The following is a 14376-nucleotide window of genomic DNA, read 5'->3' as shown; positions in this document are numbered from 1 at the left end:
AACCCAAAACCTCTCAGTGGGGAAGGCAGAATATCAAAACGAGAGGGAAGATTGCACTAGGAATGGCCAGCAGGAACCACGGGCACCAGAATAACGTTCTGGAGGAGGTAAGCATGCATCCGATGCTAGAGTGTGAAACGGAGGTTTGGGAGCAGTGGTGGCATCTGTACCCCGCACCATAGTAGAGAAATTCAGCGGCTGATCACAGAGAGACTCCATGCTGCGCTCGTGACGAACAGCCATCAGCATAGCCTGTGCTTTGAAGGTAAGCTGCTGCTCATGGCTTTGTTACATGCTGGCTTAAATCGGAGGCGGTGTCTCTGGATGTGCAGTCGGCTGGGTTCATGTTGGCCAGATTGTACTGTCAAGATTACTAGTAAAAGGTACACTAAAACCCAATAGCACAACAAAAAGATTCAAGAATGGATCAGTTTGCTCAGTATTCATTCAAAACCGGGAGATCAGTCACTTAGGAAAACAAATCCAAAAAGAGGCAGGCAGGGTTAGAACATTCAGATTAGCCGAAGAAACGAGACTAATGCTGAGCGCTTGGCAGTAACACAAGACAATCTGGCAAGGATCAAATGCAAGTGGATGGATATAAATAGTGAGGGACTAATGAGAGAATTGGCAGCAGGTGAGGTGGATGTGGTAGACCAGTTGAGGGGAATGAGTGATCATGGTGTGAGTGGCAGGGCTTTAAATACCAGGAGAGTTAGTGAAAGGGCGACTGTGGGTCAGTGGTTAGTAGGTCCGTCTTTCAATCAGGGGGTTGGCGGGTCAATCCCCGCCCTAGCCGATGTGTCCTTGAGCAAGACACTTAACCCTGCATTGTTCCCTGTAGCTGTGTCTATAGTGTATGAATGTAACATGGTTGTAAGTCGCTTTGGATAAAAGCGTCAGCTAAATGACATGTAATGAAAACGGGCAGGCCGGATCAAAACAATCTAAAAAGTAGTTGAATTTGTGACAAGAACTACAACTCGCGCGTTTTTTTGTTGAGTTTTATCAAGTATTTAGTTGTTTTTCTCCACTTGTTGCACGTGTGGCATGATAGTGTTGTGTACATGTTTTTTTACAGAAACGTGTGGTTATGAATAAACAGTTTATTAAGTCACATCTTAAAGTCATACACAATCATACTTACTTTCCAGCATTATACAATTCAGATGTGTCGAACAAATTGATCCCATTCTCATATGCCAAAGTCATCAGCTCCTCTGCCACCTTAAACAGCAAAATGTAAGATGATAAAGATGAATAATGAGTGAAACCATTGCATTTTCTCTCTCTGACCTCTGAGAAAATCTTTTGTTCAAAGTCGAAAGGTGAACAGTTCTTTTAATGAGAAGTTGTATCAAGACAGTTTTAGAACCTAATTAAGCGAGACTTGTGAGTCATGGTGATGGTATGGCTATAGGAATGATGAAAGCCTTTCTTCAAAATTTCATATTGATCTTTTTTTGTCAACTGGTTATCATTATCCATGTGCAGACTGGATTGCTGCCCACTTACATGTCACATAAACAGGGCCTTCATCACTCTTGATCCCTTCAGTTCAGATAGAATTGAGTAAAAAGACTCCTACTCCTACTCTGCCCCCTCAACTGAAACATTTAAGACTTTTATGACTTGTCGTATGTTCTATCCTATCTTCCTATGAATGTCCGGTACGTCAATCTTTTAGTCGTATTGCTTCTTTTATCTTAACCAGGTCTCTTTTGAGAATGAGACTCACTGTCTTAAAAGAAAAAAGCAGGGCAGTTAGTAGTCTTATTGATATATTTGATATCTATCTAACCTGCAATGAGGAAACATTGATGAATTAAGATCATGAACATTTTCAGAAGCTACTGCACCTGTTGCATCATGATCTTTTGTTTACTTTGGTTTGCGTAAGTAAACAACTTTTCTGTGAATAATTTATCCACAAGGTGAGGATTTGACACATCACCAATGGCCATGATCACCACCAATGGATTAATATCACAAACGCTTCAATTTGCACAAGGACACTAGGCAGGGATGTCCACTCGCTCCATCTTTATTTGCCATATTCATTGAGCCATCAGTCAATCGATAAAAATCACAGAAATTAAAAGGAAAAATAAGATCAGTCTTGGATCGGACGACATACCTGTAAAATGCTTCCTCTTCATTACCCAAAACCATGTGCCCCATAAACACCTCTAAAATCTCAGACTACGGTATCATCTTGTCTAAATCCACCATTTTCCCCCTCAGCCCTAACAGCTGGGATGTGGCAGTCCAAACACCACCCAATTCTCTGTGGTAATATCACATATTTAGGAATTGTCATGACCAGGCCATGACAAAAACAGGAGACACGCAGGTTTTTAAAAACATAAAAGTGTACATTTATTTAACAACCGACAAGTTAAAGCATGAGGTGTGGCAGGCAGGTCTTAAATACTCCTGAGAGACTGGACAGGTACTCCCATTTGCACTGATAAGCTCCACCTACCAGACAACACAGACAAGCAAAAGCACACAACAGGCCTTACATTTATCGCAGAATCAACATTTCCCCCAGGCTCTCAAAGTTAGTCTATCACTTCTCAAAACAGTACCGGACAATCTTCAACATTGGATGGATCTACCAATAGCCTTCATCGGCAGAATTATTACACGTACCTCTCACGCACCTAATCAGTTAGTTCAGTTCACCTGTTGTCACACCCACCTCATCCGCTTATTCTGTACACCTGTTAGTCACACGCACTTCGTCAGCTCTTTCACTGTCACCTGCCAACCCGGCTGCGCCTAATCCCTTCAGTATTTAAGCCCCAGCTGCACACACACTCACTGCCAGATTGTTCTCTGTGTTATGCCAGACCGTCCATCACTTTTCTCTCCGACCGGTTCCCCGGTTTGACCCTGCCTGTATGATACTGGTCGCAAGATGAAGCTTCCTGAAAAATGTAAAACAGGCAGTGATTATAATGAAACTATGACTTTGGTGTGTGAAGCTTTGGATTCAATAAATGAACGAATGATGTTTGTGATCCCAATACATAAATTATGAACTGATTACAGTTTTTCTCGATTGCTAAGACACATTTCTTGAAACGGTCACCCATTTTCTCAAAACTGTAAACACAAAACCTCATCTTCAAGCACTATTTACAAAACCTCTGAATCCTCTTGCAAAATGAAACTTTCGCCTCAAAACTGTTTTACCTGTGCTCAAAATCAAACACGGCTCTCAAATCATAAACAAAGATGCGACCTTCACTGGTTACCGGTGGCCGCCCGCATCCGCTTTAAAACATTGGTACTTGCGTACCATGCTGCGAACAGATCGGGTCCGGTCTACATCCAGGACATGGTCAAACCGTACACCCCAGCACGTTCGCTTCGCTCGGCTTCTGCCAATCGGCTTGTAGCTCCTTCACTTCGAGCTAAACACTCAACAAAATCACGACTGTTTGCTGTGCTGGCTCCTCATTGGTGGAACGAGCTCCCCATTGACATCAGGACAGCAGAAAGTCTCTACATCTTCCGTCGCAAACTAAAAACACATATTTTTCGACTATACCTTGAATAGGGAAGGTAGAGCCGTAGTAGCACTCTAGTAGCACTTAAATGTCCCTTACCGATAGCACTTTGTTGTTTAGCACTTTAGTAGCACTTAAATGGCACGTACGGATAGTACTCTGTAGTTTAATGTTATTGAAGAAATTGTACTTGCTTGATTCTTGTTGTTCTGAGTTTGGACTCATGGTTTAATGCACTTATTGTAAGTCGCTTTGGATAAAAGCGTCAGCTAAATGACATGTAATGTAATGTAACGATCAAAATAATATACACTATCGAGCAATCAGTAAACAATACACCAATAAATAGAAAACACATTGTTCAAAACAAGTAGATTTTTAATCTCAAAACAAATTTCATACGAACGAAAACTTGATCAAAAATTACTACTGTGCTTTGCTCTTTGAAATTATTTTGTTCTTCCTCCTCCTTGTACCCCTATTGTTATAGTACTGTACCCTGCATCTCACAAACGTGTCCTTTGGCTCTGTGATACTGTAATTCTTGTTCTTTGTTGAAATGAACCTGCAACCAGTCCAAATCTATTGAGCAGTCAGTACTGTTACTGTAACAAATAGAAAGCACGATGTTCAAGGCCATACAATTTTGTTTATTGTACATTATACAGCCTACAATGCACTGTAGGCCTACTATAGTAGGCTACTATAGTAGGCCTACAGTGCATTGCAAAAACAGCCCTTCTAGAAAGAAGCAGAAAATTATTATATTCAATCAAATCATCCTATATCAAGCAAAATCTGCCAATGGGGTAAGCTTTTTTTGCTTGACAAGATTTCTTAAAATAAGCCAAAAATCCTTGGCTCTGAAAGACTAAAATTAGACTTTAAACTAGACAGAAAATCTTAAATTAAGCCGAATTCTTCTAAAACAAGCAATGAAAAAAAAATTAAGATTAAGTTACTTAAAATTAGAATTTAAGTCTCTTGACTAAATTAAATTTAAGAATTGACACCTTCATCTGGGATTGATAATGAGCATAAAAGTAGTTAAAATAAGACATAATTTCTTAAAACAGCATAACAAATATAAGTGTTGTCTTAAATCAAGACACCAAACATTTCTCATTTAATATTTTTTTATTAACTTTGCAATACAATTGCTCAACTCAACATCCAAAAAAGTACGACTTCCACATTCAAGAGCTATCATAATCTAACAGATTGAAAAGCCAGTTTTGATTTGAACCTCACTATCAAAAAACCCATCAGTTATTGTAGCAGCATACTACAGCAATAAACACCATGTTGCAGCTGCTTTGCAGCATATTATCCCACAGGAAAGGTTTTCAATCTCACCAACAAATGTGTCTAACTGTGAACTTTTTTTTAAAACAGAACACCAACTTTCTTTGAAAGTCTTGCAACAGGAAGAGTGGGGCAGAGTGATGGACAAAGGGACTCACTCACTGAATGACTTCCACTCACCCATCACTTTTTTGTAGTGAGGGGTCAAGTCCTGCTCATGAATTGAATCTTGAAGTACCTCTGTCTGCAGTACTGACAGTAGTGTAGAAATGCACTTGGGGTAGGTCATGTGCAGGACATAGTAATATGCCATGACGTAGAGAAGTCCCTCATTAAGTCTGTCCATGGTGAAGGTGGTCACAGGTGTTTTTCCGATGGCGATTATGCAGTTGTCCTCAGAAACGAGCAGAACCGGAGAAGACAGGGGTCGCTGCTGCATGAAACCGTTAGGATCCTCGGAAGTCTAGATGACACAAATAAATCAAGATTAGAAAAAACATTCAATTCAATTTATTTTGTATAGCCCAATTGCAAGTAACATACACTTAAGACCTAGACTAGGACATTAGTGAAATCATATTGTACTTTAAAACACAGTCACAGTAACCCCTCAGCATTAAGCCCACTGCAAATGCTGAATGCACAGCTAGTTCCAATGATGTTAGTACTACATTAAGTACACTATGGAAAACACTTCCCCTTTGGAGCTTTTGAAATGATAAAAGTTTATCTCAAAGTAACTAAACCTAATATAAAATGTATGCCTGAAAAACTGTAACATATATTATGAAAAGTTTTAGTAAGTCTGTAAATCTCACCGCTAGGACATGGAAAAGAGCCTCGCTGCTTGAGCCCAGTTTCTTCGGTGGCAAAGAGCTGGACGGAAAGAGCAGTGGCAGCGCTCTGAAGACAGCTGTGATATGCTCCACTGGTTTAATGGAAAAAGGGACAATACAAGGTGGTACCATAAATAACTTTAACATAATAAATAATTACGAGACATTATTATATAAAATGAACAAGTCAATGTATTATGATTTCACCTCCATTCAAAGTTTTAGGAGGCTTCATGGCCATCTTCATCACTCCATAAAACTGGACCTTTGAATAGAAGGTTTTCCATCTGTTCTGCATCTCTGATATGTACTGGGAGTTGGTCAGTTGGATGATTCGCTGCAGCTCATCCAGCACCTGAAAAATAGATTCAGATAAAGAAAAAAAAACTGAAAAAAGTACATTCTGATGACTTCTTCTTAAAAAAGAAAACAACAACATTACTTACATGATCCAGTTCTCTGAAACAAGGGTAAGCCTCTAGAATCTTTGTTGCTCTGTCTTGCTCCTTTAAAACATCAGAGGTCATGAAGCGTCTTCGAGAGTCAAATTCCATGTTCAGCAAATGAGTTACCGCAGCTTTGTTTGGCTTTTTGGACTTGTACATTTCTTGGAGGGTCTTGCTTGGATTTTCTGGCTGTCCATGATGTCAACTGAACAAGCTGAAGACATTACAGGAATGTTATGGTGGAAAGGGGACATGAGATTTCCAAACTAACAAGTAAAACTGACAAATTAAACGTAATACAATAAATACATCACTTCATCACTGCTGTTCCGGTTCTGCGGTGGGGTGCTGGTTCTAGGTGACAGATCTACTGGGATGCCCATGGGACTAACATGTGACCATTCCAGAATAATGGTGGATGTACTGGAATCTCCGTCATAGTCAGTAGTTGCAACGTCTGAACTGACTTCTTGTCGTGGTTTCTTGGAAGGAGGACCTTTGGCCTTCTTTGGACTTCTGACATTTGAGAGTCTCTTCATGAGCTTTTTGGCAACATGCTCCTGCGAGGCATACATAGTTAACATTAAAAAAAATGACAATAGGCTCAAACTTTCATATATTCTAATTATAGCTTTCGGCAATGTCTTGCTCCATTTGAACTTTCTGTCACGATTTTGCACTGTATGAACAGAAATCTCATTATTAACACATACCAGGAACAAGCAAAAATGACAAAATCTACTCACCCACTCATTGTTTGATGACCTGTCTTTTATCATTGGATAGTAATCCACCAGTCGCTTTGCCATGGCATTCTGGATAGGGTCACATTGTGCTCGGTCCCCAGCCGTTTCTGTTCAAAGGAGCGTCGCACCTGTTCAAGCTCACTGTCTGTGAAGACTATGTATTCTGGGTTTGACAGTCACAAATTTAGAAGTATTGGCCTCCTCTTTTGAAAGGTCACTGCCTCCAGTGGGGGGTGATTGCTGAATTTCGGGAGCAGTATCCACCTAAAACACATTTACACAAACATTTATTGTGTAACTTTGTCATAGTATGTTCTTACTTGTTAGTTTAAGCGTTTATCATTTTGGGGATTAAAAAAGCACTTTTTTATTTTATATCCACTGTTGAAATGGACTCAAAGCAGAAATGTCTAAACTAATGACATAATTATGTATATGAACCAGATTTAAACTGTGATATTGGAAAAATGTTGTAGTTAAACAGTTATGTTGTACTGTGAAAGACAAACCTGACCTTTTCATCTTTATTTACAACAAGCCATATAGCCCGCTGCCTCAAGAAATTTTCAGGACCAGGAAAGAGGTCTTTTATGTCGTCTCGGGAAAGCGAGGGGAGTAAGTCTTCTCCAATATTAGCAGCTGGAATATAGAACAGTTAGTCAGGGCCAAGAAACAAAGGTTATCATTGAATTCCCTCAGATTTTAACATAGCAGGTGAGGACTTTTGCCAACACCCCTTGTACAATAAGCACTGTTTGGACATTTTACAAATTTTTCCTATTTTTACTTCAAGAGCAGTGAGTGAATTTGACAGCATTTTTAAATTACCGGTACATATATTGAAGCCATGCAAACTACAGTAAGAGTGACAATAGAGCCTTGCTAGATAAAATGCATTCACATTTCATGTCAGTTAATATATTTTGTAAAGCTTGATAAACAATTGGCACGTTAAAAACAAATGCGTTAGCATACAGATTAAACTCGGGCGCCTTGAACCGGGGTTCTGTGCGCGCAAAAGAGCTCCAAGGGCTCCGGCTCCTGCCTGGGCATGTGCACTGCTTAATCAATTAACCATTAACATTTTACAACCTGGTGTTGTTGTTTTTTCAGCATTTACAGACCCTAATATTAACAAAATGGAACCAAAGCTTAATTAGACTTAATGTAACGGTGGCCTGACCTGGACAGCAAAAGCTATGATTGGCCTGATCCGGACTAAACCGACGTGACGCAGTTTCCGGTCTTTTTCTCGGCATTTTTCTTCGGCGCTCGCGATTAAAGTGTAAGTGGAATTATTTTATACATATACATTAAGATATATGGACGTTTACATGTCTAAATAATACAGGAAAGTTACGTTGATAAGAGAAAGCATAAGAACACTCGGGCGACGCTCTTTACTCTTAAAAAGTATTTCTGTATTTTCATCGTACTGCTAATATGAGCTAGCATATGAATCCATTTTGTCGCTAGCTTCACACTAGCCAATGAAAATATGCCATCATGTGTGACGTAGACTGTTGCCGAGGCGAGGGAGGGGGCTGGCAGAAATGTTTGACGGATGAAAAAAAAAATAAAAATGTTGCGTCAGCGGGCAAAACGAACACATAATCGCAGCACTATAAAGGGAGGGAGCTGTTTGTTTAAAGCTCTGAAAACATAAAGGCAGACATAATAACATGTTTTTCCTTGTTTTTCATAAGCCAGGCTACATCAAGTCATGCAAAATGTGATTAGAAATGTCTGTGTAGATAATATATAATACAGTGCTAGGTTATATATAAAGTTCATAAAATGTAATGTTGTTGAGTAAATTTCTCTCTTGTGTGGTTCATATTCCTGCCTGAAAAGACAGAGCGAAGGAAGAGAAAAGAGCAAGCAGAAAAGAGTAGAAAGAAGCAGAAAAGAAAGATTGGAAGGAGAAAAGAAGCAGAAAAGCAAAAAAAGACAGCAACAAGGAGAAAAGAAGCAGAAAAGAGTAGAAAGAAGCAGAAAAGAAAGATAGGAAGAAGGAGAAAAGAAGCAGAAAAGCAAAAAGACAGCAACAAGGAGAAAGGAAGCAGAAAAGAGTAGAAAGAAGCAGAAAAGAAAGATAGGAAGAAGGAGAAAAGAAAGGTAGGTAATGTGTGTCTGTGAGTGTTTTCCTTTACAGGAGGAAAAGAAAAAATGGATATAGAAAAATCTTGTAAATCGGCAATAGTTTAAGGTAAATATATATATATATATATATATATATGTATATGTATGTGGTAAATATGCATGTGTCTATACATGGTGAACTGGCAATTTATAGAATTAATCAACCTTATTAAGACATTTAAAACTCATTTTTAATTTAATTTCTGAAAATTAATGTTTTTTCAGGAGGTCCTGGCCCACGCTCTGGCCATTTATAATCAGCGCCATCAGGCAGCACCTAGGACCGTGCTTGGCAAGACGTGGTGGATTAACTTCCGAGAGCAGCACCACCATCGCCTTACCGCTCGGACCCCAGACATCATCGACCGTGGGAGGGCATCCTGTGCCAAGAGGGGGCCAATAGAGGAGTACTTTAGGCTCCTCACCACCACCCTGGAGGAGCACGGGTTGAGGGAGAAACCCCTTCAAATATACAACTGCGACGAGGCAGGGTTTCAGCTGGACTCCTCCAGAAGGAAGATCATCGTGCCCCGGGGGACTAAACATGCTTACAGGCAGGTCCAGGGAACCAGGGACCACATCACCGTCCTGGCCTGCCTCAACGCGGCTGGGGAGGATGTCCCCCCCTTTCATCATCTATCAGGGGGGATATCCAGGGGGCCCCTATAACAAAGAAGGGGTTCCCAATGCCTTCTACGGGAAGTCGCCAGCAGGGTATATTGACAGTGAGCTGTTTAGGAAGTGGTTTGTCGGGCACTTCTTGAAGTTTGCAATGACGGAGCGCCCGCTGCTGGGGCATGGATGGACATCATTCCCACCTGGATCCAGAGCTGGTCCGGGCGGCAGAGGGAGGGGGTATTTCTTTTGTGCCTGCCACTACATACGTCTCACATCCTTCAGCCTTTGGATGTGAGTTTCTTTGGACGGCAGATTTCTCTGGTGTTACAGGAGATCTGTCGGCAGTGAGCCACTCCTTCTTGGTTTCTAATAAGGAGTTTTCAAGGGTCCTAAGAGACTCCTACCAGAGGGTGAAGGATCGGAGAGTGGTGGTGGCTGGGTTCAGGAGGTGTGGCCTCTACCCTCTGGACCCAATGGCCATTGACTGGTCACGGGTCATGCCGTCCGGGCCGCGGCGTGTGCCCTCCTCACCTCCTCCGCCAACCCCATCACCATCTTCCTGGGCTGGGCCTGATTACATTACATTAGATTACATGTCATTTAGCTGACGCTTTTATCCAAAGCGACTTACAATAAGTGCATTAAACCATGAGTCCAAACTCAGAACAACAAGAATCAAGCAAGTATAATTTCCTCAATAAAGTTAAACTACAAAGTGCTATCAGTAAGAGCCATTTAAGTGCTACCAAAGTGCTACTACGGCGCTACCTTCCCTATTCAAGGTACAGTCGGAAAAGATGTGTTTTTAGTTTGCGACGGAAGATGTAGAGACTTTCTGCTGTCCTGATGTCAATGGGGAGCTCATTCCACCAATGAGGAGCCAGCACAGCAAACCGTCGTGACATCGTAAAGTGTTTAGCTCGTAGTGACGGAACTACAAGCCGATTGGCAGAAGCCGAGCGAAGTGAACGAGGTGGGGTGTACGGTTTGACCATGTCCTGGATGTAGACCGGACCCGATCTGTTCGCAGCACGGTACGCAAGTACCAATGTTTTGAAGCGGATGCGGGCGGCCACAGGTAACCAGTGAAGGTCGCATTCTGGATAAGCTGTAGCGGTCAAATGGCATTAGCAGGTAGACCTGTCAGGAGGGAGTTGCAATAGTCTAGCCGTGAGATGACCAGAGCCTGGACCAGAACCTGTGCCAGTGAGAAGAGGTCGTATTCTCCTGATGTTGTACAGCATGTACCTACAGGAGCGTGTTGTTGCGGTAATGTTGGCAGTCAGGGAGAGTTGACTGTCGAGTGTCACACCGAGGTTCCTGGCAGTCGGAGTCGGAGCCAACACTGAGTTGTTGAAGTTAATAGTCAGGTCGTGGGTGGGAGAGCCTTTTCCTGGAAGGAAGAGAAGTTCAGTCTTGTCTGGGTTAATTTTCAGGTGGTGTGCGGACATCCACTGAGAGCTGTCAGTCAGACAGGCAGAGATTCGTGCTGCTACCTGTGTTTCAGATTGGGGAAACGAGAGGATCAATTGGGTGTCGTCAGCGTAGCTATGGTAGGAGAAGCCATGCGAGCTAATGACAGAGCCGAGAGAGTTGGTGTACAGAGAGAAGAGAAGAGAAGCGGACCAAGGACTGAGCCCTGAGGGACCCCAGTAGTCAGAGGACAAGGCTCAGACACAGATCCTCTCCAGGTTACCCGGTAAGTGCGGTCGGTTAGGTAGGATGAGAAGAGTGAGAGCGCGGTGCCTGAGATACCCAGGTCCTGGAGGCAGCGGAAAGGTCTAGAAGGATAAGGACAGATGAGAGAGAGGCTGCTCTAGCAGTGTGATGCTGCTCAGAGACAGCAAGGAGGGCAGTCTCTGTTGAGTGGCCCGACTTGAATCCAGACTGGTGGGGGTCTAGAAGGTTGTTACTGTGGAGATAGGAGACTTGGTTAAAGATAGCTCGCTCTAGAGTTTTGGAAAGGAAGGGGAGGAGAGAGACAGGTCTGTAGTTATTGACTTCAGACGGGTCGAGAGTGGGTTTCTTCAGGAGATGGTTGACTCTTGCCTCCTTCAGAGAGTTAGGGAGGTGTTAATAAGATGGGTGAGAAAGGGAAGAAGGTCGGGAGCAATAGACTGGAGAATGTGAGATGGGATGGGGTCAAGGTGGCAGGTGGTTGGGCGGGCAGAGATTGCCAAGGTAAGAATTTGATTGGGAGACAGGAGGGTGAAAGAGGAAAGCGATGGGGAAGAAGATGAAGTTACTGGAGGTGTAGTTATAGAAGCTGGATTAGTAAATGAGGAGCGTATGTCATCTATCTTTTTTGTGAAGTAGTCAACAAAGTGGCTTGGTAGAAGGGTGGAGGGAGGGGGGGGGGACCAGGGGAGTCAAGGAGGTTGGAAAAAATAGAGAAGAGCTTTTTGGGGTTAGACAAAGGATTCGATTCTGGATTGGTAGAACAGACTTTTGGCTGCAGAGAAGGAGGAGAGAAGAGAGTGATAGGCGAGCAGGTCGTCGGCGTGTTTGGACTTTCGCAATTTCCTTTCCGATGCTCGCATAGTGGCTCTCTCGGCGCGCACTGGTTCGGACAGCCACGGAGCCGGAGAGGACTTTTTGAGTCGTAAGTGGACAGAGAGAATCAAGAGAGGAAGACAGAGTAGAGTGTCAGTGGCAACGTTAGGCTGCATGAGTGAGAAGGAGTCAGTTGAAGGGAGGGCTGACAGAACAGACAAGGCCCTTTCCCCCATCTTTTGAATCCACCCCCTATACCCCATCCCCAGAACCAACCTCCACCTACCTCTCCTCGTTCTCTACCCCTCCCCCTCCCAATCCCAATCCTTACACCACCCATCCCCTGGTGACATCAGGCCGGATTTCAATTGACCTGGCCCACCTCCTGGCCGAAATCAATTATAACCGCCACACCGGTAAGGTCAGGAGGAACGTCACCAAGGCCAGGTTACTGACAGCCCAGGAGATGTCTGATGTCATTGAAGGAGCGGAGGACTGAGCTGCAAGGAGGGAGGCTCAAGCTCCAGAGGCTCAAGAGAGCAGCAGCGGGCCGAAAAGACCGGCCCGGCACCCACTTCCTCTACCCTGTCTGGCGGCTCCCGCCCCTCCATTTGGATTCACACATAAATCTGAATGCAGTATGTATTTTAGTATTGTTATAATAAAATATGATTATTATTTTATAGCCTTCAACATCGGCAGCAGGATGTGGCCTACAAAGACTTTCCTCTCCCTCTCACTGTAAATGCTTTATGTAACCTGAAAAAAACAATATTATGACATTAGTCATGATGAAGACTAAACAAAACGTGGTTATGCTTTTTCTGTTATTCATACAGCGTCCCAACCTGCAGAGACCTCATCATCCAGCTCCTCGTCTGCTGGACCCACGACGTCCACTGGTAGTGTACTTAATGTTAACTTTCTTTGTATGCCAAAATCTGATCATTTTCTTTAATTAAAAGTTGTTGTTTTCTATTCTGTGAATAGGTCACACTCCTGAAGACATGGAGACAGTTTGGGAGTGTGGCCAGTGCAGGGAAGCCGACCCTCCCGAGAGCTCCGAGGGACTGGTGTCGTGGGTCCAGTGTGACCGCTGCCACACGTGGTATCACACCACGTGTGTGGGCTGGGACGAGGAGCTGGATGAGGAGGATTATTTTGAATGTTATTTGTGTCCAGATTAATTTAGTTTTTGTCTCTTTTGTATTTAGTTTTGGTCTCTTTTGTATTTAATTTTGGTGTCTTGTATTTAAATACATATTTATCATCTTTTCAAAGATTTGCACAAGTCATTTGTCTTTTGCTTTAACAATGTAGCTTTTCAATCATGAATACTTGTGCTTTTAGTTGTAATATAACTCTTACTCTGCACTGTGTTGATAGTAATTGTTATATACAAGATGTGTGTGTGTGCATAATTGTTAAATTTCATGCATGAGCTGGTGTTTTTCAACTGACTGACATGAGAAGAGTTTAACAAAACATCCAGCAGGTGGTGGTATAGACTCAAATGGAAACTAAGGAGCTTTTATTGCATAGTTTGGAATTGTTGAAGCGTGATATCTTATTGTGAAGGACAGAACTACAATCCTGGATATGTTGACAGCATTTTGGTGACTCTGTAACAAGTTAATATCCCCGAAAAAACAGAAGCGCTGTGTGTTTACTACGACGATAGAAGTTTGGCCGGATCAGGCCAAGACCAGCGCACGGCTAATTTACTGGCATTAGCGTCCTTTTACTGGCTCTAGTATAAGCAAAGCTAACTCAAATAATTAAAACGATATTTAGCTCGAAAGGTAAGAAGTTAAAGCTTAGTTTAACACCATTTAATCAGCTGAAAACATGATACGATCATTTTTATCAATATTTTAAGTGACATTTTATTCGAATGTTAGCTAAAATCTGTCCGAGACCTGTTAACCTATTTCTAGATGGTAATCATAATGCAACACCAAACGGTTTTTTGTTGTAGATTAGCTGCTAAACTTTAGCCCATTAGCAAATCCACGAATCGTTAAGATAGGTAAACAACGCCAGCACAACATAAAAGTAACCCCTGTAGCATACCTCTGAGTGTGGCAATTGTAACTTCGTCCAGTTTGTCCATCTTTTGACATAAATGTCGAGCAGCAGCAGGTGACCTCCGGAATAGCTGCTGCATAGGCCTAGTTAATTAAAATTGCAACGGACTCCAAAAAAAAAAGAAGCGCGACAGGGTGGATTGCACCATCTTCCAAGAGGGAGCGGGGGTGGGCACTCAGCCTAA

The 14376-nt window shown here is 42.5% G+C and overlaps 2 protein-coding genes across 3 annotated transcripts in view; both read right to left on the bottom strand.

The window, feature by feature from the left end:
* LOC117733181 (voltage-gated potassium channel subunit beta-2-like) overlaps nucleotides 1–14376 on the bottom strand; it is a 120848-nt gene that overhangs the window by 45153 nt on the left and 61319 nt on the right. Inside the window, exon 4 of the mRNA XM_034536608.1 lies at nucleotides 1148–1227. Coding sequence (XP_034392499.1) covers nucleotides 1148–1227 — 80 coding nt within the window. The remainder of the gene's footprint in view (nucleotides 1–1147; nucleotides 1228–14376) is intronic.
* LOC117733183 lies at nucleotides 4754–14297 on the bottom strand. 2 transcript variants are annotated; one of them, XM_034536610.1, is made up of 8 exons: nucleotides 14178–14297; nucleotides 7366–7490; nucleotides 6852–7115; nucleotides 6415–6665; nucleotides 6106–6319; nucleotides 5867–6014; nucleotides 5642–5751; nucleotides 4754–5286 (listed from the first exon to the last, which is right to left on the bottom strand). In XM_034536610.1, the coding sequence occupies exons 5-8, from the start codon at nucleotides 6262–6264 to the stop codon at nucleotides 4978–4980; spliced, it is 726 nt and encodes a 241-aa protein (XP_034392501.1). In that variant the 5' UTR covers nucleotides 6265–6319; nucleotides 6415–6665; nucleotides 6852–7115; nucleotides 7366–7490; nucleotides 14178–14297; the 3' UTR covers nucleotides 4754–4977. The 2 variants fall into 2 exon arrangements, with proteins under 2 accessions (XP_034392501.1, XP_034392500.1); XM_034536609.1 differs by having other exon boundaries at nucleotides 6420–6665.

Source organism: Cyclopterus lumpus, chromosome 7 (genome assembly GCF_009769545.1).
Source record: "Cyclopterus lumpus isolate fCycLum1 chromosome 7, fCycLum1.pri, whole genome shotgun sequence".
Classification (NCBI taxonomy): domain Eukaryota; kingdom Metazoa; phylum Chordata; class Actinopteri; order Perciformes; family Cyclopteridae; genus Cyclopterus; species Cyclopterus lumpus.
This window is presented reverse-complemented; position numbering and strand designations above follow the sequence as displayed.